This window comes from Pogona vitticeps, chromosome 1, assembly GCF_051106095.1.
Source record: "Pogona vitticeps strain Pit_001003342236 chromosome 1, PviZW2.1, whole genome shotgun sequence".
NCBI classification, from domain to species: domain Eukaryota; kingdom Metazoa; phylum Chordata; class Lepidosauria; order Squamata; family Agamidae; genus Pogona; species Pogona vitticeps.
In genome coordinates this window covers 254599922-254626809 of record NC_135783.1, presented here as the reverse complement: position 1 = coordinate 254626809, position 26888 = coordinate 254599922, and the positions used below count along the sequence as shown (strand labels likewise).

The 26888-nt window shown below is 39.9% G+C and overlaps 1 protein-coding gene across 1 annotated transcript in view; it reads right to left on the bottom strand.

The window, feature by feature from the left end:
- MUC2 (mucin 2, oligomeric mucus/gel-forming) overlaps positions 1-18845 on the bottom strand; it is a 77912-nt gene extending 59067 nt beyond the window's left edge. Inside the window, exons 1-13 of the mRNA XM_078387273.1 lie at positions 18774-18845; positions 17597-17861; positions 15313-15427; positions 13573-13663; positions 11545-11654; positions 9285-9501; positions 7609-7734; positions 6867-6984; positions 5378-5516; positions 4166-4276; positions 2515-2584; positions 1735-1872; positions 391-555 (exon numbers count right to left, since the gene is read on the bottom strand). Coding sequence (XP_078243399.1) covers positions 391-555; positions 1735-1872; positions 2515-2584; positions 4166-4276; positions 5378-5516; positions 6867-6984; positions 7609-7734; positions 9285-9501; positions 11545-11654; positions 13573-13663; positions 15313-15427; positions 17597-17861; positions 18774-18843 — 1735 coding nt within the window. The 5' untranslated portion in view covers positions 18844-18845. The remainder of the gene's footprint in view (positions 1-390; positions 556-1734; positions 1873-2514; positions 2585-4165; positions 4277-5377; positions 5517-6866; positions 6985-7608; positions 7735-9284; positions 9502-11544; positions 11655-13572; positions 13664-15312; positions 15428-17596; positions 17862-18773) is intronic.
- Between the last annotated feature and the right edge of the window lie 8043 nt (positions 18846-26888).

Genomic DNA, 26888 nt, shown 5'->3' with positions numbered 1-26888 from the left:
AGCTCAAGAGTTGAAATGTACACAACTTCCCTCTATATTTCATTAATAGCTATTAACCTCATGGGATACTGTCACCATTCAAGAACAACACCATTTAATAACAATAGTTTGCTCATTTTAGAACAGGAATCTATCTTGCATTAGATAAAACAGAAATATCTTCTTTCTCTAAACTCTTATTTGTTTAGAGATGCTTCTAGTTTTTTAAAACAAAAGCAATAACAGGAAATAACAGGTTAACAACATATTCAGATCCTCAGAGCTAGCAAAGATGTATGCATTGATAGAGTCTTAGTTGACTGTGGCTTCTTCAAATTTGGTTTTTGACTTGAAGGTGGTCTGAATCCTTTTGACTTGTGACATGTCTTTATGAAAGACTCGTGTGCTTACCATTTTCAAGGCTAAGAGAGCAAGGATTTTCCCATGAAGACACTATGTCTGTGCAGCTGGCTTGTGCTTTCCAGGTGTTAGCGAAGGAAGTCCCTGTTGCTTCAACCAATCCACCAGATGTTTTGAAATCATCAGCTTCTATTCCATTGAAATTTCCACAAAGACCTGTCCATAAAGCAACAAAGTTTTATTTTATTTTTTCCATTTTCAACCTTTCTTTTTTCTTTTTGCTTACAATATGGGGATGCTAAGCAAACGCCACTGCAAAACAGGTAGAGGTCTTCTCACTCAAGCTCTCTGCAGATCCAATAGTATTTTCCTGTCAATATGCATTTTACTAAGTTGGTGCCTCTGGGTAGAAGGATCAGCCAAGAGGTGCTATTGCTTTGAAGGGATGCCGGAATCTGTTCATTTTCTTTGGAGAAGCTCTTCTGTAGTATATATCTTTTTTGAGGGTGGGGGTGGGGGTGGAATTATGTCTCAGATAAATCAAGGGGTCTGCATGTCATATGGAACTGTGCTGTTTCCTGAACTTGCCCTTTTTCATTCAAATGTTTAGTTCACACATGGAGAAAGGAAATGTCAGCATGGAGGTGAAAACTACATTTAACAAACAACTTTTCTCGGGATGCTGCTGCTTGAAAAATGCTAATTTACTTTTGACATGTTGAGACAACAGTGAAAGTACTTCCAAAACTGAGCTATCCCTGGGGTGAAAAACTACTAGGGGGTCACTTCAGAACTGGTCAGTTACCAAGATGAACAACTTACTGAGCTCCAGTTTAAGAAAGAAAAAGAAACATTAATGGCATCTGGACAGTCATTACATTATTCTAATCTATCCAATAATGCAATAATGGAATAAATTATATGAAAATGCATAGATATTTTCCTTCTTCTAAAAATCCTTTATTTCTTATTATTGTTTGTCAAGGATAATTTCCCTGCTGAAACAGAACCAGGGCTGTGGTAATCAGCCACCATGTTAAACAGGTGGGCAAAGTGCTGATTCACACAAGATGTTTCTTGGAACATAAAGTAATGTCTGGATGATGTAATGTCAATTGGCCATATGTAAATGTACATAGATATAAATGAATGGGACATGTGGAGAAGATGTGGAACTCTTTCTGATGAGGGCTATAGTGTTATGCTGTCAGATTGGACTGTGAGAACCTCTGTACATACTTGTAAATATACATGTTGAGAAGTAGCTGTCTGTACGAGTGTTATTCTACTGGACCATCTGGACTGACTTTAACTCTGCTAAAATACTGCAATTCCACCAATTGGTATTGTGTCATCAGCAGTGCTAGGTCACAGCACACAACAGTTCAAACTTGCCTTGGAGAGCTCCTTTGGCGGATTGGTCTGACATGACAAACAACTGCATCACTGGATCCAACTGGATTTGAAGCTTGAGGCCAAAGGATGTTTGCACAATAAGGTCATCAGAAGATGGTTGAAAAACTGAGAAGCTGGCTAGAAAACAAAGAGGAAGCCACATCATCTTGTATTGAGTGTAATTCAATCAATCTAGTCCTTAAATTGGGAAATAAAACACAATCACCTTATTTATGTCCTAAATTCCCAAATCAAATACCAGCTAGGAGAGCTGGAACAGGAAGATATTGTACTGGTATAATTTCTCACTCAGGAGAGGAGGAGGAGAAAATGTATGACACTAGTCATACATTAATTTCTCAGCAAGGAGAGGATAAGAAGGGGACAGGGAAGAGACTAAGTGCAGTGCTGTCCTATTCATTTGGACTGACCTATGCCAAATGAATGAGTACATTTTTTTCACCACCTTTCTAACATTCTATACCATAGAATTATACAGTTGGAAGGGGCTTATGAGGCCATCGAGTCCAGCCCCGTGCTCAATACAGGAATCCAAATCATAGTAGATCTGACAGATGATTGCCCAGTTTTCTCTTGAATGCCTCCAGCATTGAAGCACTCACTATTAAATGATGTTCATTTAAATTATTCAATACTATCCCGAATGTTAGTTATCCTTCTGCTTTACTTTGATCTACTAGCTTGAAAACAAGAGGATAGCATGAAAGAATGTCAGAAGTGTGAATGCGGACAATGCATGGGTTGGGGGCCCTTTCTTACCTGCTATATGGGGCAAGTTGATCTCCATCTCATTCAGCAATACAGTGCCGTCTGATCTGAAAACCACAACCTGTGAGAAGAGAACATATGTTAGTATCTCAGAGTTTTATAAAGAGGGGAATGTTATGTCAAATAAACATTTGTAATACAGTAATTATTATAGTACTCAAAGGGGAAAAGTTATTAACAATTTCATTCAAGAAAGATGACAAAAAATGTTCTTTGGTCTGGCTTCAGGGATTTGGCTAGCTGGTTAAGGAACACTCCACAAACTTGAGCAATGGAACTCATGTACAGACATATGCACAGGCACACCGAACAACAGTGTACATCCCTGATGGGAAAGTACTGTGTAGGACAGAGTGATCCTTCTTGGCTTGGCAGGCTGTTCATAGTGATGTATGAGGAGGTTAAGAGTGTTAGCCTACTTAACTAACATATGTGCTACAGTTTATAGATGTTGCAATTTGTATGACTGCTAAGGAATTTAGTTTATTATCAGGCAATAGTCAGTACACTTGAATATTATATATAACACTGTGTTTAGCAGCAATTCTATCTCTGTGGAACTTTTTGCATATAGTTTTAGGTTGCTCTTGTCATATATATAGCTTTTCTTGGGATGTTATTGAAAGAGAAATTAAAAATCTTGAATGACTGGCAAAATAATGATGACAAGAACAACCTAAAACTATATGCAAAAAGTTCCACAGAGATAGAATTGCTGCTAAACACAGTGCGAATATTTAGTGAAGATATTCAAATGAAATTTGGAATTGACAGATGTGCAGCTCTGTCTATACACTGTAGCAAGATCCAAAAACAAGATGGAATGGAATTAAAAAATGGCGATATTATAAAATCACTATCAAGTGATTAAAATGATAAATACCTTGGAATACTAGAAACAGATAACATCCTGCACACAGAATTTAAATATCTGACAGAAAAGGAATGCATGAAAAGAATGTGGAAAATCTTAAAATCAAAACTGAATTGTGGAAATAAAGTCATAGCCATAACCTGAGTCATGCATGTCATAGAATGCAGCATAAAATGATGAAAAAAATCCACACCTGTGGTCTGCGCCTTTCTTGAGCAATGATGCATTATAAAATCTTTATTACATACACTAAGAGCATTGTCAACTAAAGTTTTAACTATTAAGAAGCTGAAGAATGTAAGGGGATGTAAATTGTGAACTGAACAGCCTGAAATGTAATGGCACCATGGGTGTGAAGGGAAATAGCATATAAAAAGATTTTTTAGATAAGCAGAATACATTTATTTACAGTAAAAGTTAAACAAGGTGTTCAGTTTTGATTTCGCTTCTTATTCTAACTCCAACATTTGAATCAATGTTCAGATAGTCTCCAGTTTCTTGGAATATATATATAAAGGGTCTTGCCTATAGTACATTTTACTTTTCTGAGGGTGGAAACAAGGAGCAAAGGGACAGCAAGCAGTGAAAGATGTTGCCCAAATTAATGCAGAGAAATGCCAGGTTAGCAATTTGTTGGGTGGGTCAGCCGTAGGATATTGCCAACAGGATTTGCCTCTGAGAGACAAAGAAGAAGCCTGGTTTGGCATCAAGTCCTACAATCTAGATAAAACTCCCAGCCATGCCCCTCATGACCTATGTTGAACTTACATTTTTCTTGTTGTCTGTCAGCAACACTACTGTCTTCAGGCATGTCTGCTTCTCTGTAGAACTGCATGGGCCCAGTTCTCCCAAGAGGGCATGTGAGTCATTTTTATTGCTCTGCAATTACAGAAGAACAAATATGATTAGCATGGCTGGCCATTGCAGCCATGAACCAATTCCTTCCACAGAAAGATTGGAAAAGGCAATGAAAGAAAAAATGCCTGGAAGTGCCCTTCCCAGGTATGTCAAGTTCATCAGCAAGGTTATGCCACCTTCCTTCTTATTTCAGGATGAGTCTTAGAGCTTCTCTGGGAAAATATTTAACAGCATCTCACCCAAAATTCCCATCAACCAAGTAACTTCCTCCCAACAATCTCTTTTTCCCTAACGTGTTCTGTTGAAGTGCATAGGCTAGTCTAATAAGACTCCTTTCTCAAAATGGGGAAGAGCCATTTTTTTGTGGGACCGAGACTTCTTCTTGCACCAAAGCAACAGCAGCCTCCTGTGCTTCTGTGGAACCGCTAGAAGAAAAGTGGTATGTGACACAGCAGGGTCCATTTTGATTATGAAAAGACATGGAGAGAATGCTAGGCTGCCTATGGAGTCTAGCAACTGGACTGAGACTCAGGACTGTGGCAATGGCTTCATTTTGTAGAGTCAATGCAAAAATGAGCTAGCACAGAAGATGCAGCATGGCTTATAGAAGGCTTTTAACTTTTTAATGATCTATTTTAGAGATCTGTTCTCTGCTTTTGGGGTATCCCTATCAAGGCTATAAATTCCTACCCTGGTAGAATGTAAATTAAAATGTTCTTTTTAATATTTTCATTGTACATTTTATGCTCCTGTATTTCAGATTGAAATCTGACTTGTTTACCTACAACTTAACTTTAGTTTCCACACATTCATAAATATTTATGCCTACAGTTTCTCATAGCTATAAGACTGATTTCTATAGGACGGAAATATGCCAGTAACTTCTTTAAAAGGCACATGTTTTCAGTACTTTGGATTTCATTTTATGCTTATGGAGCCTAGAAACAACGAAGATGAAGGGCTCTTAGGAAGTTGTTCAGGTACCATATTTTCTGACCTGACAGCTGCATCAAGAGAGAAGGGAAACCCACAAGCAAATTAAAGAAATTTAAGGAAACAAATTAATTAAACATTTAATTTCATGCCTTCTTTAATCAGTGTGGAAATGTCTGATACATATACCTTGGTGAACACATAGTAGCAGTTTCCATGAAATGTGAATTTCTTTCCATCAAAAGTAGAGATGTGTGCTCCTCCTTCCACTGCACATGTACTTGGACAGGGTATGTCCTGGCATACCCACCTACCAGAGTCACAGATGCTGTGAATGCAAACAAAACAAGGTATCAGAAGATGCGCTCGGAGCATTCCAGCTGAAAACTTTACCAAAAATATTTTCATCAAGAGGACATTTGGAAAGGAATCTAAGAGTTCACCCATTTCATTATGCCTCTTCTTTCAAATAAGCTGCTGTCTAAACCCCAAGTCATTTATACAGCACTGGGAAAAGGTGACATTTTTTAAAAAAATCAGCCCCAACAACCTTTCAGCGAAGCTTCACCACAAACATTCCTGCCAAAGGACTGTGAGGGATTATGAGTAAAATTTTGTTTAGAGGCCATTTGCTTTTTAGGGACGTAAAGAAAGAACCCTCTGTTGCGAGTTCTTAATACTAGGATTATCAGAGGTAACTGGGTGTATTTCATCTGGCACTGCAAGAGATGAGTGTTGTTGCATGGGGAGAAGCAGATAGAAAAAGACCTGGTCATGTTTCCTAAACTGTCCTTCACTCACTCTGATCTATGCTTATGTTCTGTCAATCTACACTGATATTCTTAGGGTTTCTAATGTCACTTACTGCCTTCTCATCTTTCATTCCTGATCTCAAGCAGTGATGGGGGCTGCTACGGCTCCTTGCATCAACATTTTAGCGAACGAAAAATGGAATTTTTAGTATCTTTCCTATCTTAGTGATAAATGCTGGCTTTCTTCTTTTCTTAAAATAAACGTGGATGTGATTTCTTTCCAGAAGTGTAAACTAAAGTGTAAAGTTAACCATAGCCCCAGGACATGGCTGATCTTTGCTACTTCTTCATCTGCGCACAGCATTGCCTAGTGGATGGTTGCCAGAGGCTCAAGGCCTGCATTAATTCTGATATGTGGAACACTGACACTTTCTAAAAAGCAGCATTTTTGTCTTTATTGAAGGACAGAACACTGTTTACATTTCAGAATATGATGTACAGCATTCTGTGGCCCCTAGAGCCACCCCAAGACAGACAGTGTTTCCTTCCACACTGTTTTAACCTCAGAAACCAGAGAGTCATTTCTGCTTTTGGTGGAAGGAGCAGATGGTGCCAGAAGGGAATCTGAGGGACAGTAAATGCACCCACTCCACATACTCTTCAATGCTGCCCACCTTTGCTTTGAACTGAGTGGTAATGCTAGGAAATGTTTGCCTCTCTTTCTGTTATGAAATATGCCAATATTAATTAATGGTTGTCTTTTACCAAATTATTCTGAAAAGGAAAAGGCTTCTGGCACTGCAAACAGTGCTTCAAGATTCTTAAACTCTTTGTATCTAGAAAACTGTCTACTCTAAACTAGTGTGCTATATTAAAGATTATTATTACAAAGAGGCTGATCCAGCACAAGAGAATGGATTTCTTACCAGCTTTCACACTCGTTGGTGATGTTTTGGCCAGGGGAATATATTTTCCCGTGAAGCTTACAGTGACATTGGCTTGTGGGTATACAGCCTTTCTCAGTGATGTCATCATATACCGTGCCTGCAAAAAGTAACAACAGTTGTTTATGACAACTTAGTCTGCATATCTCAACATATTTACAAGGAAAGAAATCACCCTGAAGTAAGAGGGATTTTGATCACCATGAAACACAAAAACCTACTGTAATTTCTTGGAAGCCCGGCAACTTCAAAATAAGAATGGCAATTAGCCCAACAATACAGAGGATGGGGTGACCTGACTTCTCTGGCGACTAGCAGGTGACAGAAATGTTTGGTCAAAACATTTTCTAAATGAGGCCTGTGTCTGGCAAGTGTATTCGTTGACATGTGTACCTCATGCATTTCCAAAGAAGCTCAGAGATATTTATTTCAATCCTTTCCAAAGTTGTTTTTCTCAGAAATACTGGCAGCCTGTGGTTTGGGCCAGTCAGTGAAGGGGAAATTCATGACTCATGTCAATTTGAGGTGCCAGTCCTGCTCAGAGCATGAGCAATCCTTGCTTATAATTAAGTTCCTTGAGTTCATTAAGTCTTACTTACTGCTAAGCATGTTTTCCAGCAATAGCAACTTGGCCTTGGTTAATCATTGGAGCAGGGATGTGAGCCTAGGTTTTGTCAATATAAACCCATAGTTATAGCTCATAAAGAACAAGACAAACCATTACCTTCAGGGCAAAAGCAGCCATCCATATAGTGTTCTTCGCACAGCCTGCTGATCCCCAGGTGGGAACAGGTATCCATACAGGGTGACCCACTTTCTAGGTAGACCATGTTTCCAGGACATGACTTAGCTAGAACAAGAGAAGACACAAGCACCAGTTAGAAATATGAATTAAAACCCATGACAAATATTAAAGGGGATGGGGGAGAGAATGGAATTACAGTAATGAGAAACCTGGATAAACATTACTCAAAACGTTATTTACCTTGAGAGACAAAACAGTTCGGACTGTCATTAAAAACATGTTAAAATTGAATTCCAGTTTTTAAAGTGATATAATTTAATAAATATTAAAATTATTTTAAAGTAATTTCATTAATGTTTTGAAAGGTGCTCAAAAGAGTCAGATTTCATGTGTGTGCACGTGTGCATGCATGCCTGTACATTTCTGTTTGGGAAAGAGAGACTCTGTAAGCAATAGATGTTGTAGTGAATAAATGTAAGAGATACAACAGGCCGGAACTAAAGAGACAAGACATAGGTTGTTGGGTTAAAACCTGTGCCACAACTATTTAAACTAGTCCCTCAACTACAAGGGGGCCTGAATATAGTGCGATATACTTCTCAATCCAGAGTAGCCTATACCTCCGGACCATTCAACAGAGCAAGGTGAGCTATTTCTGAATTGTGCTGTACCCCCACCTTCTCAGCGCACTGAGTCTTGTGACCCCAAGTGGGCTGTTGGCTGGGAGGACCCCCTATGGAAAGCCACCTCTCATCTGATGCCCAACTGGCTCCACCTGGCAGAGAGATGGCATAATTCTTGCACCACGTGTTCACCATGAACTCACCCCAACTCTTGTCTTTGCATTCCCCACAGCTGTGACCAAAATGACTTTAACTATTACAGTTCAAATGTTATAACCTCACCCATTAGGTAAGAATGGGATGGGTGAAAATGCACCCACATCCAATAGCCAATCTAGGATGCAGGCCAAAAATTTCCATCTGGCTCCAATAGGCAACCAGCTAATCTCATTCTTACTTTAGGGTGGGGGGGTTCTGCTTGAAAAATGGCAAAGAGGCTGAGCCGGAGGGACCAAGTCTTCTTAAAGGCTCCATCCCTCCTCCCTTCAGAAAGCGGTGTCATGCAACTGTGATGCCACTCTCCGGGCAGGAGAGCAAAGCTTCCCCATCATGGTGACTCAGCACCATGGCAGAGCAATCGTTAATGAGGGTAGAATTTAAAGAAAGGCAATCCAAATGATAGCCACCATAGACATCATTCATTTCTAAGAATTTTATAAAGTCAGGATAATGAATGTTTAAAATTCTTAGAAATGAATGATTTCTATGGTTTCAGTCCTCCTTAATTTTTAAGCATTATGCAATGATTACATCTGTTTCCATCACAATTAATTCTCATCTCTTATCACAAAAGAAAGATCATATTGCAAGACTTCCTCTGATGCTGTCTGGAAGATGTTCTTAATGAAAAAGATCATAGGAAGTGTAGAATGTACTTAATTTACTTTGTGATTTTAATTTACTTATTTTTTAAAAAAATACTTAATTTTACTTTATGTTTCTTTATGATTAGCTTAAATCACTGAGACGTGACTTCCCTCTGCTGTGAAACATTAGAAATTATGTGTTGTTAGCTCCAGTTCCATTACTTACGGCACAGTTGAGGCGTCCTCCAGTTCTGAGGCTTTCCGCCAGCATGGGAGCATTGTCGGGAGAACTCTGAGACAGTGCTGCAGAGGCAGAAGGAGTCTTCGCCATTCTGACAAGCACACCTGTCTTGCATGCAAGCTTGAACGTACTGTTCCAAATTCAAGCGGGACTGACAATCTGCAAAGGCTGGAGCTGTCAGCAGCTGCTCACACTCATCACGCTAGAATGAGAAGAAAGTAGAGTTAAACTGGTCCCTTGAAACTCTTATATTGTCCCCCACAACACACACACACACATACACACAACCCACTTCTGAAGTGACAGTATCAAGTACAGTTGGTTAAAGTAGCATGCCAAAATCATGGATTCAAGGTAAGCAATTCAGTCATAAATTGGAAAATTATGAGTCAATGGCCAGAATCTCATTGCCTTGCAATCATGCAAGCAGTGGGAAGACTCTTGCCATTTGTGCATCAGATGCCTCGTCATCTAGGTTGTACAGTCAATAATAAGGCCATTTACGCAACTGGATACACAACTAACAGATGACACGGTACAAAAAAAATTCCACTTGTGTGATTGCCCTTTTGCATGGTGTACTTTACAACAAGATTTTGACCAGTGTTTCCTTGAGGAGGGGAGGGGCTGCTTCAAGGCTACAGGAATGAGTGCAAAAACTACATGTTGTACCAAGTTTTGATCATTGGGTGGAAGAAAATATGAGTACTTGTCACAACTTTAAAGATCCTGTCACAGCATGGAGTTGTGGATAAGCATCAGACAACCTGCTTGCTGCCCAGTCAACTACTATCCCTAGCCTCTGGCAGTGTACACTACAGAGAGACTGGGCACACAGCCCACTGTATGTGCTCTTGTGTGAGGTGAGCAACCATCCCTGAGCTGGGTATGTCAAAGAAAGTGCCCCTAAGATTTCTTAAGGGAACCCCAAAAACAGGGATGCAAGGCCAAATCGCCCCCAAATTTGCATCCAGTTCTATGCCAATACTATACACCCAGGACTGTGGCAAAAGGCAGAAAAAAATACAAAATACACAAAAACCAGGTGGTGATCATAAAGTAATGAGAAAGGTAGAACAAATGAACAGAATATGAGAAGACCCACCACTGAACCCAACTTATTCCTTAACAATACTCTACTGCTTAAATCTACAAACCATAAGGAGGACAAATGAGCTCCGAGGCAGCCTAGCTTCACTGGGAAGCATTTTAAGGTACCCAAGTGGACTGCCTTGAGAGCTGGCTACCTTCTGTCTGATCTGGATGTCCCACCCCTGCCATCCAATCCTTTTTCAATTGGCTGGCTGGTCGAGAAGAAGACACATGTGAGCTCACACAAACCAGACAACTGTCTTGAATATCTCCACAGCATCAAAGAAGATGGTGGCATAGTTTCTATTGCAAACCAATGTAGGGACCCTTATATGGGTATCTCTTCTGGAAAGCAGTCACATAAAGGTGACCAAGTCCATATTGGATTAGTTCCTTAATATAAAGTTCTTAGCACTGGACATTTATCTAGATACTTTTAATTGTTTTGTAACCTCTGTATCACACATGTTGGATACTACTGCTGAGCCTAGCGTGATTGTCCCTGCTATATACTGTTCAATGACTTGTATGAAGAAAATCTAAGACATTATTTGTCTTGGAGATCATCTACACAAGGATACATCAATTGAGATCAGAGAAGATACTTAGATTATGCTAATGAATCATGCATGATTTTTGCACCCCATCAAATTCAGAGGGGACTGCAAATTGCTCACCCCTTGATTTAGATGCATGGATAATGCTCATATAAACCCTGCTTGACAGCAGGGATGATGTGTTGCTGCATCAAATAATAATAATAATCATCATCATCATCATCATCATCATCATCATCATCATCATCATCATCATCATCATCATCATCATCGATCCTTAGGTCTCATTGCTTTCCTTTTCTCTGATTTCTTATTGCACACTGAAGAACAAAATTAGGAGCATAACAGAATTCTCAAGTGATTGCTTGTCTTGTTCCCTTACTGTTCCTCTAACACAGTGGTCCCCAACCTTGGGCATCCAGATGTTTTTGTACTACAACTCCCAGAAGCCTTCACCACCACGTCTGCTGGCCAGGATTTCTGGGAGTTGAAGTCCAAGAACATCTGGAGGCCCAAGGTTGGGGACCACTGCTCTAAGACACCCTGATCTTTCTTGTTTCAAGTATGTGGTGTTTGATGTAGTTTTTGAGACTTACGTGCTTGTTACAGAGTTGCACCGTCTGTGTTTCATCAGGGTCTTGACATACTTTTAGCGGATTATTAACCTTCTGTAGATTTCCAAAAGTGATTGGGTTGTATTTAAATCCTGCAAGAAAGAGAGAACCACATTGTTATATGCACTAAACATTAAACAAACCACCTCATTTATAACAGTCCACCTTTCTCCCTTAGTCTTCAGGCATCTTGGTGATTGAAAAGAGGGGTTGATTAGGAGTAGGCAGGGCTACACAAGTCAGTTTTTTAATACTATACAGCTAATTTAGGAAGCACTAAAAAGCAATAATGCAATAGAATATATGTTATATTATTCTTGTTATCCAAAATTTATATCATCTAGTTTTGCTCTCATAATCATTAGCAAAGATTTCAAGCAAATTTCAACATTGCATAGTACATTTATTCACCTAGGTATCTATCTAGACCTTGAAATGTTTTAAATTGTACAATTTTTTTGTTAATATCTGCAAAGATTTATCAAGGTATAATGTGGATTGATTCCCCCCCCCCCACATTGTCAATCAATGTTCACTGGAGAATTCATGAATCTGTCCTCTTAGTTTTTGATGCGTTGGAAGCAGTGTGCTATCACAACTTGTAACATGAATTTCAGCAGTCGTTCTTACATATATATGTTAACTGGGAAAATAGATTGCTCTTAAGCCTTCTTGACTAAATGAACAAAGTAAAACATAGTCTTTAATGATATTGATGACACAATTCAGAACCAAAAATGTTTTCTTTAATATAGGCGGGATATAAATAAAATAAAATAAAATAAAATAAAATAAAATAAAATAAAATAAAAAAATAAATAAATAAATAAATAAATAAATAAATAGCTTTTACTTCACATGTGCCTTATGTGAAGTAAAAGCTATATTTTACTTCACCCTTAAAAAAACAACTATAATCTTAGAGACATGCATTTCTAATCTGTCTGTGGATTTCTAACAGCACAGTATTATAAAGTACTGCTTGACTGTGACTTCTACATTTAAAGTGGTCATACTGTATTTTGTAAGGGATAACTAGAGAGGTAACTACTGGGCTGCCTCAGGTTTCTGTTCTGGAACCTGTGCTGTTCAACATCTTTATCAATGACTTGGATGAAGGAATAGAATGCTGATTAAATTTGCAGATGATACCAAATTGGGAGAGGTTGCTAATTCCCCAGAGGCAGCATTAAAATTCCAAATGACCTTGACAGATCAGAGTCCTGGGCCAAAACTAACAAAATGAATTTCAACAGGGAGAAATGTAAGGTCCTACACCTAGGCAGAAAAAATGAACTGCACAGATATTTCCCCTGTGAAAGGGATCTAGGAGTCTTGGTAGACTAGACCAAAAACTGAACATGAGTCAACAGCGTGATGCGGCTGCCAAGAAAGTAAATGCGATTCTTGGTTGCATCAATAGAAGTTTAGTGTCTAGATCAAGGGAAGTGATAGTACCACTCTCTTCTGCTTTGGTCAGGCTTCACCTGGAGTATTGTGTCTAGTTCTAGGCACCTCAATTCAAGAAGGATGTTGACAACCTGGAACGTGTCCAGAGGATGGCGACTAAAATGGTTTAAGGTCTGGAAGCCATGTCCTACAAGGAGTGGCTTAGGGAGCTGGGAATGTTTAGCCTTACAAAAAGGTTAAGAGGGGACATGAAAGCCATGCTTCAATATTTGAAGGGATGTCATGTTGAGGAAGGCCAGGTTTGTTTTCCACGGCTCCAGACACTAGGGCAAGGAGCATTGGTTTCAAACTACAGGAAAAGAGATTCCACCTGAATATCAGGAAGAATTTTCCTGACAGTCAGAGCTGTTTGGCAGTGGAATAAGCCGCCTCAGAGTGTGGTGGGGTCTCCTTCTTTGGAGGTTTTTAAGCAGAGGCCGGATGGCCATCTGTTGGGAGTGCTTTGATGGAGTTTCTGCATGGCAGGGCATTGGACTCAATGGCCCCAATGGTCTCTTCCCACTCTGTGATTCTATGTCTCTGTTGTGTTTTTCTACTCACCACCAGAGATAAATTCATTGTAGATCTGCTGGCCATTGTAATCTCCACACAGACCACATGTGTTGTTTTGAAACTTACTGTCAAGTTCAACCTAAATCGTAAAAGTAAAATGACAGAGAATATGTCAACAACTACAACAACAGAGCATGTACAGTTGCCTTATACTGAGTCAGATCTCGGGGCTACCCAGCCTATGCTGGCTACTCTAACTAAAAGTAGTGCTGCACTGTCTCAAGCAAAGATCTTTTCCATATCTGCCATCCAAAAGCCTTCAGCTAGACAGGACATAAGTTTGATTTGGGACAGCATAAACTTATTCATGCACTGCCTAAGCAATAGTATTGAGCCATACGCAGACTATAGAAGAGCATTAATAATCCCCCACTCAGGAAAGTACACACTTGCTGGGCATTTCTAGGTGTGGTCATCCAAAAAGGTAACTTTTCTAAGGTCTGGCTGTGGGCTTCTTGTGTCAGGAGTAGGCACATATATATCTCAATTTGCCTCATCCCTGTTGGCAAGCAGAAGGCAAGGGAGGATTTACATCCCTAATCCTGGTAAAGGAAGTCTATATCCAGAGAAGTTACCTTTTTGGATTACTCCTCTCTGAGATTACAATTGCCACAACAATGAGGAAGTGTACCATTCATCTCTCAACCAGTGAAGATAGTATGGAATTTTCTAGAACTCTAAACAGAATGATGTTTTGTGTAAAATGGCCACTTCCTGAACACTGCATATGTGACACAATTGCACTGTTATCCAAAACTGGGGGGGATGCTAATTTTTAAAAAGAATTTGAAGCTCTGGATGGTATGTTTGCAACTTTTAAATCCATCAGCCAATCCTTCTGTGCTTGTTGCCTATGGATTTTGCTTCCAAAGCAGAAAAGACACTGGAGATTCTTTGTGGAAATCTACTCACAGGGAACTGGTGACAAGGGTTTTAAAAAAAACCTTGGCTAGAAGCAAACAATTTCGCAAAGGATGAAAATTACTCAACAAGGTGTCTCATCTAAATAAATGATAAATGTTAATTCAGTAAGTATCCTTGTATCCTATGACAAGCAGAGCAATTGTTTAGATAAAACACATAATGGATTTGAAATAAAGGAAAGAGAAAAGCTTTTTCTGGAATAAGTTATGAATTTTCAACATGGCAGATGCTGATTTCCTGACACAAAGCATTTCTGAAATATAGTATAGAGCAACATCCAAATTCTAACAAGAAGTATTATTACCAATATTCCCACTTCTTCGGTACCATGTTCTGAGCCATCAAAAGCCAGAGTGAGAACAAGATTTTGAGCTCATTTGGACATAAGGTGGATTCAGCTTTTGGGATTGCACTTAGATATATTAGACTAGAATCCCCACCACTCCAAGGATTCACAGCCATGCAGAAAGCACCAGGTATGGGTGGGCTCCAGTATAATATCCAAATGGTATTGTTAGTATTCTATGGTTGAGGAGCAATCACTGAGAATGCTTGTCTACTTTGCCTTGACATCAGCTGGCACAAGGGCAAAACTTAGAAGATTTCCCCAGAACCTCACTGACTGTGCCATCTAGACGACTTGAGAGAGTTACTCTCTGAAAAATAACTTTCCCAAACTATGTTCAGGAAGGTGTTGTTAGATGCTCTTAGGTAGTAGCCATGAATTTAAGGAAGCAATCTCTTACAGGTTTTGGATCTGAGACACTGAGCCTATTTAAAACAACAGTCAGATGTGACACCTACCATCAAGGCTTCCTCTTTGTTCCATATGACGGTCATACCCACTCTGGCATAGACTTTGATAGTCATGTCATTCTTCTCAATCAGAAGACCAGAATGATGGTAAGGCGTTTTTGCACTGTAGAAAAAGAAATAACACAAAGTTGGCAGCAAATTACATTGAATGCAAGATCTGTATCATTAAACAGAAAGTTTTTTTTTAAAAAAACACTGTATATGTAGAATTCACATTCTATTTCTATCTGTTTTCCGGCCCTCATGTAAAACAACAGACAATTTGCTCAAGTACAGAAGAGAAAACTTTATTTATATGGAACAACATGCTAGCTATATTTAATAAGAATAGGTGGGGAAAAAAGCAGGGGAAATGTTATTTGTATTCTATTATAGTTTACCCATTTCTTCTTAATTTCCACATTCAAACTGGAAACTTAAGAAAATAAATGGTCACATTTCACTTTTCTTTTAAGAAATACTCTTTTCCCCAGATGTTTTTGCCTTAAATTTTCCATATGTAGTACAGCTGGATAACTCAGTGATTGGCTGTAGAGCCAAGAGGTTGAATCCCTACTCTGCCTCCTTGACAGCGATTGGACCCTATGATCCAACTTCCAGCTGTGCAGTTCTAAGACTATTTTTATTTATTATTATTTTTAAAAAATCCCTTAAATGACAAGAAAGCAGGATATGTCCTTTAAATGTTGTCACGTAGGTCATTTTGCTCATTTTAGAGGCTTAGCTGCAGAAGAAAACCTTAGTGAATCTAAGAGCAGTAGAACAGGTCACATTACAGGAAAAAAAGGGAAAAAACATTCAACATGGGAAGGAATTATGCTGTCTTAAACCAAGTATACAATATTTGGCACGGATTTAAATTGTTATAATGTCCTTCACAATGTAAATTATTACTTGAAGAAGAAAAGGGGTATAATGCCCAGAATTCCTTTCAGTTACCCAGAACTGGGAGAAACAAAAGGCTTAGAAGTAACTAGTTGCTTGCAATTAATTACTATTTCCATAACCAAGACATAACCATTACAATGGTAATATAAGAAGGAATAACTTCACACCTCTTGCAGTTTAAATGTACATATTTTGCTTAGTTCTAAACTTATGGGGTGTAGCCTTACTACCTTGATCTGTACCACAAGTTAGTTTTGTACCATCTGAGACATTTAGTTACATTTTAAAAGTAACTAAGAGACTCTGTTGATTTCTTTGACAAATGAAGAAACTAAATCAATGCTTTTTCAAAAATTGTAACTGTAATTCTTTTTGTAACACATTACTTTTTTATTTGGATGTAACTGCAGTTACATTCCTTTTAAACTAGTTTCCCAAGGTCTGGGAAAACCAGAACTTAAAAGAAACTAGGAAAACCAGACCACCCATTCATTTTCCCAAGGCTTAAACAACTGTAGAGCTGCTAATATGTCATTTTCCTGCTTCATAGTAAGCATCAGCAAGAATAAGTCTGTTCTAGTGTCCATCCAGGTGTAAGAGAGAATCCCTTAACAGACTTGGGCATGCTCAGGATGTATAATGAAATAGGAAAAAGTCAAGACAGACAGGCCCAAGGATATGGCTAAGACATCTTGATAGTTCTGCATCCATCAGATGCAGTTGGTGCACCTTTCTTCTACAATGCAAGATGGGACTGTAATATAGGGCACTAAGAGGAAATTATTCAAAATTATAACCAGATTTTATTGTTTTTCCAGAAGACAGTTTCAGTTTCCAAAATTCCTCAGATGGGTTTGCTTGAGCTGGAATGCTCAGGTTTACATCATATTTTGCTATAGCTGAGAATTATTGACTGTGTGTGGGAAGGAAGAAGATACCTTTAGAGTTGCCACTGGCCTGGTTAAAATGCCTTTTGACTCCTCTGGAGATTCTTCAGATCTTTCACCAGAACTAAAATTTTGTGTTCAACCTTCCTTTGCTTAAGGCCAAGGTGGTTAAACTACTTTTGAGAGCATGACTTGAGTTTCTACCCAATCCAATTTGACAAGTGGAAATTTGTGCTCATATTAAGAATACAAGCCAAGCCATGCTAGATCAGAGCAGAGGTCTCTGTAGTCCTGCAATCTATTGTTACAACAATCAACTGTGATAACTCCAAGAAGGATGTGGACAGAGTAACACCCTTCCAATTGACCTCTTCACAGGCATATTGCCCCTATACTGAGAACTATATATCAGCAGCATAACTAGTCCTATGAGTTTTGTGTGAAAGGTTCCTGGCTAGAAAACTATACGTTTGGTGTATAATATCAGAAGAACTCACATTTGCCCGTTCACCACAACCACAGAGTGACTGAGTTGGATTGAAACATCCTTAATTGTGACAAGAACAAATTGGATGTCAGGGTGCCCTTGGCTGTTCAGTTCACGCTGGATGTGAATGGAGAATTCCTTGTATGTATCTCGGCAGTCAGACACAAAGTTGTAATCACAGACACCAGGAAACTGGTAGAAATCACCATCAAAGGTTTTGAAATGGTTGTTCCCCCAGGTACTGCAGACATACTGGCCATGGCTAGGATCTCTTCCTGTAGAGATGAAGAATGAGGATAAAGTAACTCTTAAGTGCAATTTAAGTGTGATTGTGGAGCAGAATTGACTTATGCCATTCAGTTAAAATAAGCTATAAAATTCCAAGGGCCTCTGAAGGGGAAGAGGTCACTGGTATCAAATGTCCTCTTAAAATTTTGGCATCTCACCTTCACAATGAGAGATTGCAACATCTCATATAATGTGTGCATTTGCACTATGAAAAGGACACACTAAAGTTCTCAGTCAACATTGCTGGTATAACAAGATGTGGCATAAAGCCATGCAGCGCAGGGACCTTGGGGCACAAGGAGCATTGCCTGTTAGTTCATCATGCAGTTACAATGGCTAAGTATCTATTTATGTCTCAGACTGATACAGGGCATGAAAAAAATTGCTGGAGGCTTTTGAGTCCAGTTACTCCAACCTCTATAGAATTTTCTACATATTTATATTTTTAAAAAATCAAAGTTTCCTCTTGATGACACAAAGTCAAGAGGATGCTCATAAATGATAATGCCACTTGGCTGTCCTTTTCACAGAAAGGCAGTTCTGCCCCATTTGAGGCCTCATGGCATTTGAAGGTGGGATTCAGAAGCAGCTGAATAGTTCTGAAAGAGTTGTCCATGTATTCTGATACAACCTATTTCTCAATCTGTTTCAAAGACACTGATATAAGATTCTCCATGCATTAACCCTGCTACCATATTACTGTAGATCACCCAAAATAGCTTCTAGTATAAGCAAAGAGAAGGAGCATTCAGTTCTCACTAGAGATCATGCCTTTCATATTCCTTAAAGCATTTTTAGTTAGACGAGCAATCCAAAACATAGGCTTGTTGTGCGTTACCAAAACCCATGGATGTTCTCCAGGCTTCCCCAGTGCAAAGCATCTTCTTTAGAAGACTTACCTTTTTTAATTTCACCTGCATAGCCCACAGCCAACCATAGTGTCAAAAGGATGGTCACCCTTAGCCCCATGGTGGCTAAGAAAGTAGGACAGAAGCCCTTCGAAATCTTGGCTTTATATAATGCCCACTATGCAGTTCAGGTCATCATGGGGGTGGAGATTGAAAATGAACTGAAGGAGTGGTCAGAATAGGTACAATGTTTGTGCAGATTAGAAAGTAAACAGAGCTGAGAATTTCAATGTGATACCTGTATGCCACTGTTCAGGAAATAGCAGAATAATGCTTCGGATATCATGCAATTGTCTTTTTTTATTGTCATTATAATTGTTGCCAAAGGATGCAAATCTTTCCTGAGTCACACATTAGTTTAAGGTGTACTAGCCCCAGAAAGCTGTTGAGCAAATATCAGAAGACTCCCTTTTGAGTGCAACCTGAGATTCCTCCAATTCCTTTTCATACTTTTTTACTGCTCCTGAGGAACCAAGAGAGAGCTTTTTGAAGAAGACATCCTTTACCCTTACTTGACAGTCAATAATATATTATAAATTATTTACTTCTGGGACCCAAAGGGATTATGCAAGTTTTATTTATTTATTTATTGTATTTATATCCCACCTATCTAGTCAAATGACCACTTTAGTTAATTTAGGAAGATCTTATATGAAAATTATTAAAATTCCTCTGTGCCAATGGTATCCTTTTTTTAAAAAAATTAACACACAAGACTTAAATTGCAATTTAAGTCAAGCCTGGTTCCTGAGAATGGCTAGACTGGCCATTTGACAGGAACCCAGACCTGAGAACTCAAGATTGGCCAAGGATGTTCATTCCAAGATTGCTAGCATTCTTATTTCACACGGAGCACCCAAAAAAGGTGAAATATTTTAATCTATATAGCTCACATCTTCCAGAATAACAGACAGCTGTGCCATTCCCGAGGGTCATAGAAGTATATACCTAGTTCTGTCCTGGGGTATCCCTTTTGAAGAAACAGGAAAAATGCAAGCTGACAAGGTTCTTGTGGAGGGGAAAAGATGTTGTTAACTTTAATATGCAAGGCTCCTTTGTTGTTTTGTAAAGCCCAGAAATCTAGGAAAGGGGAAAATAACAGCTGTGTAACAGTGGGTATTAAAACAGATAACAAGAAAACCTGTCCTACTTCCTGCCTTTGAAATACGCATCCCATTTAGATACTCATAGCTCCAATTGATAATTTCCCACAAGGTTCATCATTCTTCGTGCCTGCTGGTTATATTCAACTAAATTAATATTATTCAGGTATACCTTATCAATGTTTGGTTTGCAGATATCATATTTATATCTGTTAATGACCAACCTGTGTATTTTATTGTGTGTATATGTGTGTGTGTCTTTTAAACGACTTCATGAAAACATAGAATAAATTGTGCAGGAAATAGCCAGAGAAAAAATCAGCCTCCTCACTAAGAACAAGAATATTCTTCTGCAAGTTGACGTATTATCAATTACAGGAGCTTTAGTCTGTTTGCTGCTGGAGCAGGTCTCTCTAATCTGATGTCCATTAGATATTTGGGACTGCAATGCCCACCAAGGTCAGATAAACACAACCAATGGCAATGAATAATAGGAACTGAAGTCTCAATGGGTGGACAGCAGAGGAGACTGGGAAAGGCCAGGGGATGTGAAAAGGCAGACAAGTTAAGGAGGAGCCCCCCACAACCCCTGCAACAACTCACCCTCCCAGGGATAGCCTTTGATCTAGTTCTCACTCAACTGGTTAATGTCTGCCCAGGCTAAAGAACTTCCACCTACAAGGCCGGGAATGCAATGCTAGTGTCCCAACTTGTGAGTTTTCTTATTGCAGAAATTCTGGCAGGAGCAGTGCAGGTCCTAGGCAGGAAATAAACCTCCAGTGGGCTGATACTGATCCATGGAGTAATGCAGAGTCTCTCCAGTCAGCAATGCTTACCTTCCCCTGTAGCATTTCACAGGCCTATCTATTTCCTGATCTCCGATTTTGACCCTGAAATATCAGGCAGTAGCATGCTGCTGTTGTAGATCTTGGTGAAATAAAGGACCTTAAAGCCTTCTTTGCCTATTCTTGACTAAAATTTCTGTCAAGAATTCTGGCTGACAACTAATTGGCAGAGTCCCATACGTGTAAAAGACTTACCTGAGCCTTTCTGTGTATTTCAGTCATCTTATCCTACTTGATCTAGGATCAAGTGTAGGATCTTGATCTAGGATCAAGTAGGATAATCAATAAGTTTATTCTGTGGGAGTAAATACAATTGGAAGACAGGAAAGAATGAGAAACGTTTCGATTGACTGGTTTCATGCACCTATTTATGTGTTCACTCCTCATGAATTCCTATCATGTCAAAGGTGCCTACATTTTCTATGGTGAACATTCAGGCTTTGTGGCCTGTTGGAAAAGTATGGGAGTAAATACGATTGGAAGAGAAGAAAGAGCAAGAATGTATAGTCATTCCATTTTGAAGACTCATTCCAAAATGGCATGGCACATGGCACAATCTGAAAAAAATGCTTTCATATTGCAACCTCAGTTAGCCCATCCATTTGGTTATGATACTACACCTTGACTAAGGATATATGAACACCCTGCTTCTGCTGCTTGTCAGCCAGCTGCCACCATTTCTCTGTAGAAATGTAACTAATCAGTTTGCAAAGTGAATCAATCAGGCAAAGTCAACAAGTTAACTCATCAGCAGATAAACCATTGAACTGAATAAAATGGTTTTATATACATGTTATGCAGCATCAGTTGCTGTTCAAATATTTGTACAAAAAGAGGAAACATCAAGCTGTATCTGCGACACAAAACTGGGAAGCACTGTTAAAAAAACACATAATCCAATGCTATTAATTAATTAATACCCAATCATTTGGATAAAGTGGTACACTAATCATCATCATGTGCAATAAGTTAATTCTGATTTATGGTGACCCTTTTTCAGGGCTTTCCAGGTAAAGAATATTCAGAAATGGTTTACCATTCCCTTCTTCTGGGAGTGTCCCGAGACACAGGCTGGCTCTTCTCCTAGGAGGCAGAGTGGGGAATTGAACTCCCAACCCCTGGCTCTGCAGCCAGATACCCAGACCACTATCTAACCAGCAAACTGGCACACTCGTTACATTTTGATTTTCAAGAAAATCAGATTTAAGGAGGGCCAATGCACAACATTGCACAACAATGCACAACACACACACACACACACACACACACACACACACACACACACACACACACACACACACACACACCACTCAATATGCCAGCAAGTTTGGAAAACTCAGCAGTGGCCAGAGGATTGGAAAAGATCAGTCTACATCCCAATCCCACAGAAGGGCAGTGCCAAAGAAGGCTCCAACTACCGTACAATTGCACTCATTTCACACGCTAGCAAGGTTATGCTCAAAATCCTGCAAGGTAGGCTTCAGCAGTATATGGATTGAGAACTCCCAGAAGTACAAGCTGGATTCTGAAGGGGCCAAGGAACTAGAGACCAAATTGCTAACATGCACTGGATTATGGAGAAAGCCAGAGAGTTCCAGAAAAACATCTACTTCTGCTTCATTGACTACGCAAAAGCCTTTGACTCTGCGGACCACAGCAAACTATGGCAAGTCCTTAAAGAAATGGGAGTGCCTGACCACCTTATCTATCTCCTGAGAAACCTATACGTGGGACAGGAAGCAAGAGTTAGAACTGGATATGGAACAACTGATTGGTTCAAAATTGGGAAAGGAGTGCGACAAGGCTGTATATTGTCCCCCTGCTTATTTAACTTATATGCAGAATACATCATGCGAAAGGCTGGACTGGAGGAATCCCAAATCAGAATTAAGATTGCCAGAAGAAATATCAACAACCTCAGATATGCAGATGATACCACTCTGATGGCAGAAAATGGGGAGGAATTAAAGAACCTCTTAATGAGTGTGAAAGAGGAGAGCGAAAAAAATGGTCTGAAGCTCAGCATAAAAAAACCCACAAAAACTAAAATCATGGCCACTGATCCCATCACCTCCTGGCAAATAGAAGGGGAAGATATGGAAGCAGTGACAGGTTTTACTTTCTTGGGCTCCATGAGCACTACAGGTGGGGACAGCAACCACAAAATTAAAAGATGCCTACTTCTTGGGAGGAAAGCGATGACAAACCTTGACAGCATCTTAAAAAGCAGAGACATCACCTTGCCGACAAAAGTCCGCATAGTCAAAGCTATGGTTTTTCCAGTAGTGATGTATGGAAGTGAGACCTGGACCATAAAGAAGGCTGACCACCGAAGAATGGATGCTTTTGAATTGTGGTGCTGGAGGAAACTCTTCAGAGTCCCCTGGACTGCAAGGAGAACAATCCTGTCCATTCTGAAGGAAATCAACCCTGAGTGCTCACTGGAAGGACAGATCCTGAAACTGAGGCTCCAATATTTTGGCCATCTCATGAGAAGAGAAGACTCCCTGGAAAAGACCCTGATGTTGGGAAAGTATGAAGGCAAAAGGAGAAGGGGACGACAGAGGACAAGTTGGTTGGACAGTGTCATCGAAGCTACCAACATGAATTTGACCCAACTCCAGGAGGCAGTGGAAGACAGGAGGGCCTGGCGTGCTCTGGTCTATGGGGTCACGAAGAGTCAGACACAACTTAACAACTAAACAACAACATCCAGGAAGGACTGAAACCACTGTAAAACAGTATCTCCAAGACCCTTCCCAGAAAGACATCCCAGAAAAACATTATCATCAATGGTATTCAAATACACAGAGAGGTCCAGCAGAACCAACAGGGACACACTCCCCCAATCCAGTTCCCAGCATAGGCAATCCACCAAGATGAGCAAAGCTACCTCTGTTCTGTAACCAGGCCTGAAGCCAGACTGTAATGGATCTAGATAATCCACTTTATCCAGCATCTTCTGGAGCTGGGATGTTACCACACACTCCAAAACCTTGCCCAGAAATGGAATACTGGGTACTGGCCAATCATTATCCAAGATAGTGGAATTCAAGGAGGGCCTTTTTAAGCAAACTGCAAGGAGGCATTCACCAGTCCTCTAACCCAGTGGTCCCCAACCTTAGGCCTCCAGATGTTCTTGCACTTCAGCTCCCAGAAATCCTGGCCAGCAGAGGTGGTGGTGAAGGCTTCTGGGAGTTGTAGTTCAAGAACATCTGGAGGCCCAAGGTTGGGGACCACTGCTCTAACCAACTCAGCCTGTCTCACTCTGGCTGCTTTTGTAGCTGGGAAAGGCAAGGGTCCAGAACACATATGGTGGCTTTTGCCTCCCCAAAGATCCTGTCCACGACTTCAGGTTGTACCACCTGGTGTAAGTTAAGTGCCATTAAGCTAAAGGTATACCTGCCGTTCTTGCATTCCTTACCACTGTCATTCAGGATTCTGTTTAAAAAAGAAGAAGAAGAAATATGTGGGAGAAGAATGAAATGTTATAATTTTGAAATGAGTATTTAAGAAGTCAAGAATAAGATCTGAGCTTTGTTATGGTAAAAGTGGGATGTAGCAGTCCTCTTTGTGGACTTCTGTTGTGGAAATAAAGAGCAAATCACTGGAGTTCCAAGCTATGTATATTCTCCTGTGTTCATCTTTTTTACATACAAATCACCTTAAATATTGGAAAATACAGGAAGTCTCTTGTGAACCCTACTTCCAAAAGAAACTGAGCCCAGATAAGCAGTACTCTGGGACGTCACATCATTTAGAAACCTACCGATTATTTTCCCAGGGAGCGGTGCATACCGGAGGGAGGCATGGGACTGTGCAGCTTGCCCAAGGCCATGCCGGCTGGCTCTTCCCCTAGGAGGCATTGTGGGAAATTAAACTCCCAACCTCTGACTCTGCAGCCAGATACCTGAACCACTAAATTATCTTTTAGACTGCCAAAAATTTTTCTTCATCTTCCTGATTCTGTGTTTCCCAGATCATCTGGTTAACCAGATGTCATCCACATTCCAGAGACAGATATTGGGAGTTCAGTTCCTACCGTGTCTCTTTGACAGGGGCTGGACTTGATGCTGCTTAGGGTCCCTTCCAGCTCTTCAGTTCTAAGATTATTATTCTAAGATTATTATTCCTCTCTTGCCTCTTTCCATAAGCAGGTGACCCAGAAATCCAACCCTTGTCTGACCTGCCCCCGCAATCACAAGGATCCAGTCTGTGTGACATCATCCCTAGTTTCACATTTTGACCCACAAATCTCAGGGAACATAGAGTAGGATACTGAATTGGAAACCCTAACTGGAAGATAAACTTTAATTCAACATAGACAAGAGGACAGCACAATATCCTGAAGCAGTCTAGTTCAGACCACCCAAGATAGAATGTGGAGCAGATACAATGTTGTTCTCCACCATAGGCCTCGGGAGTCGGTAAGAACAGCTTAGGAACTCTCTCTGTCCTTGGCAGTGCTGCCTGAGTCAGTCACCTCACTTTCCTTAATGGAAGAGTTGAGCCTGCACAGATAATAAGCATCATTTTAATAGGTTGCTAATACTCTTCCCTTTTTTCAAAATGAATCTTCTGGGAAGTCCAAAGAAATAAATTATTGGTAACAACGATGGCACATAATAATAATTAAGTGGAAGATTTGAAAGGGGTTTTCTGCCCATTGTCTTGGGTCAATTCTGGCTACACGGTGATGGTACAGGTTCTTATATTGTGTAAAACTGAAGCTGATCGACATAATTATGAACAATTCTTACAGAGACATCCTGGAAATGGTGATTTCTTGCATAAGAGACATCAGAATACCATAATTTACTTTCTCTTTCTAATTCCAGATTTTATTATTTGCTTTTGTATTTTAATAGGGAGTGGGTCTTTTTTTTTTAATCACTTCACCCACAACACACATACTGTAACTCAATTTACAGGTGTAGCCACAGTGGGTGTGGGAGACAAGTAATGTCAAGTACATACGTAATAAACTGAGCTAGGTTTAGTTTATGTCCATGCTTCACAGCTGTTACATGGGACATCTTATTGTACATATTTGATTATTATTAATTCCTGAATCATAGCAAAATGCATCACAGATGCACACTAAAGAAAAATATATATTTATATGAAATTTTCTTTAGTTGAGGAGGCATTGAGGACGGACAAGCAAGTACTAAATAAACTAATAAATATCTTAGAAACAAAAATATTTTGTTAGACCATAAAGGAATCCTTTTAGTTAGTTGCATTGGCATTTATGCAGTGGCATAAAGTACAGTAGCAGATTGCTGCTAGTTTACAAGCCACTGCTTGTATTGGTGTTTGCATACCAGTCACACGAATGGGCAATAAAGCATACAAGTGATTGCTTATTCATCTTAGAACTGCAGAGCTGGAAGAGGATCATCAAGTCCAGCCCCTCTCAGGGAGGCACACTGGGGAATTGAACTCCTAACCTCTGGCTCCATAGCCAGACACCTGAACCCCTGAACGATCCAGCAGTTCTGCATGAAAATCTTCCTTGTCTCTTGTTGACGAACAACAGTTCCCCACTGCAACTGCACTTATACCAGTGTAACCAATGAACTGGATTCTGGCCAATATATGAATACCTGTGCATGCATGCACACCTCTGAGTGTGTGTTGAAACAAGTACTGATGGTGTAAGTTGCATTTTTAAATTCCTGGTTTGATCATTAGAATGAAGTTGCTTAGGGTTTCCATCCAAGTATTCCTCCCTCTGTCTGGATGAAGTCAAGAAGCTGATTGGGAGCCCTGACAGCCAAGAATGATATCATCAGCGGGAGCTGTAGGATTCCCTCAATGAGCAGCAGTCACAGCTGTGGCTGAGTAGGGATAAGAAGGAGGAAATGCAGCCAGACTGGCCATTTACTCAGCTGGGGCAAGTGGAAGGAGGGCTGCAGTCAGAGACTTACTGCTGTAGGAGGAACAAAGCATAAAAGAGAAGAGTTGCACTCCCTTGAACTGAGGTATCATGGGACAAGTGAAGAGAATTGGAGCGCTCAGGCAGGTCTGAAGGATTGAGATAGGTGGCTAAGATGAAAAATGGGCAGGAACAGAGATAGGAAAAGCATTAGGATTGCTTCAGGATCCCAGCAAGTGGGGGAGGGATGGTTGAGGTGACTAACAGAACACAAGGC